The 1492-nt window shown below is 42.7% G+C and overlaps 1 protein-coding gene across 1 annotated transcript in view; it reads left to right on the top strand. All coding sequences in view use genetic code 11, as the record gives it.

Moving 5' to 3' along the window:
* Window positions 1-796: 796 nt before the first annotated feature.
* Window positions 797-1492, top strand: part of EGR_11218 (hypothetical protein) — a gene marked incomplete at both ends in the record, with an annotated part of 1783 nt that continues 1087 nt past the window's right edge. The window contains one exon of the mRNA XM_024500465.1: window positions 797-946. Coding sequence (XP_024345121.1) covers window positions 797-946 — 150 coding nt within the window. The remainder of the gene's footprint in view (window positions 947-1492) is intronic.

Below are 1492 nucleotides of genomic sequence, written 5' to 3'. Positions count from 1 at the left end.
AAGCAAAGGAACAAATACATGGACGACATATATGGCTGGCATGATTATTCTCAGCAGTCCATTGTTCCACTTCTTGAGAAGATGTTGGGGCAGGTCCATTTCACTGTCTCCACCAAATCCATGGTGGCATGTTTTCAATGCTGGGTGCACCAAATATTCTAATAGATGGAAACTTGAGACGGAAGACAAAACTTCATGTAATCCAAGTTTCTCACAAAGCTTTTGATGAATGCTGGCTACGAAGCCCTACTACTCAAGGGATTATTTATGCCTGCATTTACATGAAATGCAGCCCCATAATCGTCGTCTAGGAATGCTCGGTCAGTTTGCCAGGCACCTTATTTCTTCCACTTCTGCTCTCGGTTCCACAATATCTTGCCACATTTGCAGGCATATCCCACCTGGCGCATTGAGAGTGTGGCACGTCATTATCCACTCTAATATGCACACGAGTCAGAGGGTGAGGTTACAGCACTGGCAAATCACAGTGGCGATGTCGTATATTGCCTAGCAGTCAACTCCCATCAGAAGTTGGTGTAGGGAACATACAACGTTCTGACTTCAGCATATGCTCGAAGACCTTCACAAACCCTAATGGTATGGAAATTTTATCTCTTTGTGCGATAAACTTTTACTGAAGCATCATTGATTCAAGTAAACTAGGCAGTTTTACCTCAGAGAAGATAAAAAAGGTGTCTTTCCATCTATTTTCAATCATTTGTACCCCCACAAATTAAATTATTTTGATTTTTTACTTTTACGCTATAACTACTTTGCTAATGGTACTGTGTTGCTGATGTTGTGCAGGATAATCTCAAAAGAAGCAACAGCATACGAGCAGCTTCGCACAGCAATACAGTTGGTCATAGCATCACCTTCCTTCATACCCTGTCAGATGCTCACCTCCAAGCCCAAATCTTGCACTCATCTCATTCTAATACATCCTGTGGGACAACAACTAATTTATTAGGAAAGCGGGGTTGCTATCGTGCACACACCCCAGTTGAGGTTAAATCTAGCAGCTTCTTCGACGATACTGCCCTTTTTTGGCAAACTGGTGGCAAAGGGCCGTTTTGAGCGCATAGGTGGTTTTGTGATTTGTTGTGCGCTGCATTGCAGCATGAGTGGTACTTGAACCAACTCACCGAATGACAGGTTAAAAAATTCCATCATTAAAATGAGCGGAATGGGGTCGAGGGATCAAAGATAATCTGGTTGTCGCTTTCTTAGTCGATTCATTTAATGGCCTTCAGTAAATGAGGAGAATATAAGATTGTGGCCTTTCTCAAATCTAGCAACAAACCAAATCACCATCTTAATGCTCGCTTCTATAATAGCGAAATGCGGACATCAGTTAGTAGCACAAGATAAGGACTTTGTCCCATTTGCTGGAATTGTGAGGTGGCTGCGAGTGTGAGTGTGAAGATGAGTGTAAGGTTTCACACATCCACCACGTCAAAGGAAAATTCGTTTCTTTCACGCCTACCTGAGC

Source organism: Echinococcus granulosus, assembly GCF_000524195.1.
Source record: "Echinococcus granulosus chromosome Unknown EG_S00535, whole genome shotgun sequence".
Classification (NCBI taxonomy): domain Eukaryota; kingdom Metazoa; phylum Platyhelminthes; class Cestoda; order Cyclophyllidea; family Taeniidae; genus Echinococcus; species Echinococcus granulosus.
This window is presented reverse-complemented; position numbering and strand designations above follow the sequence as displayed.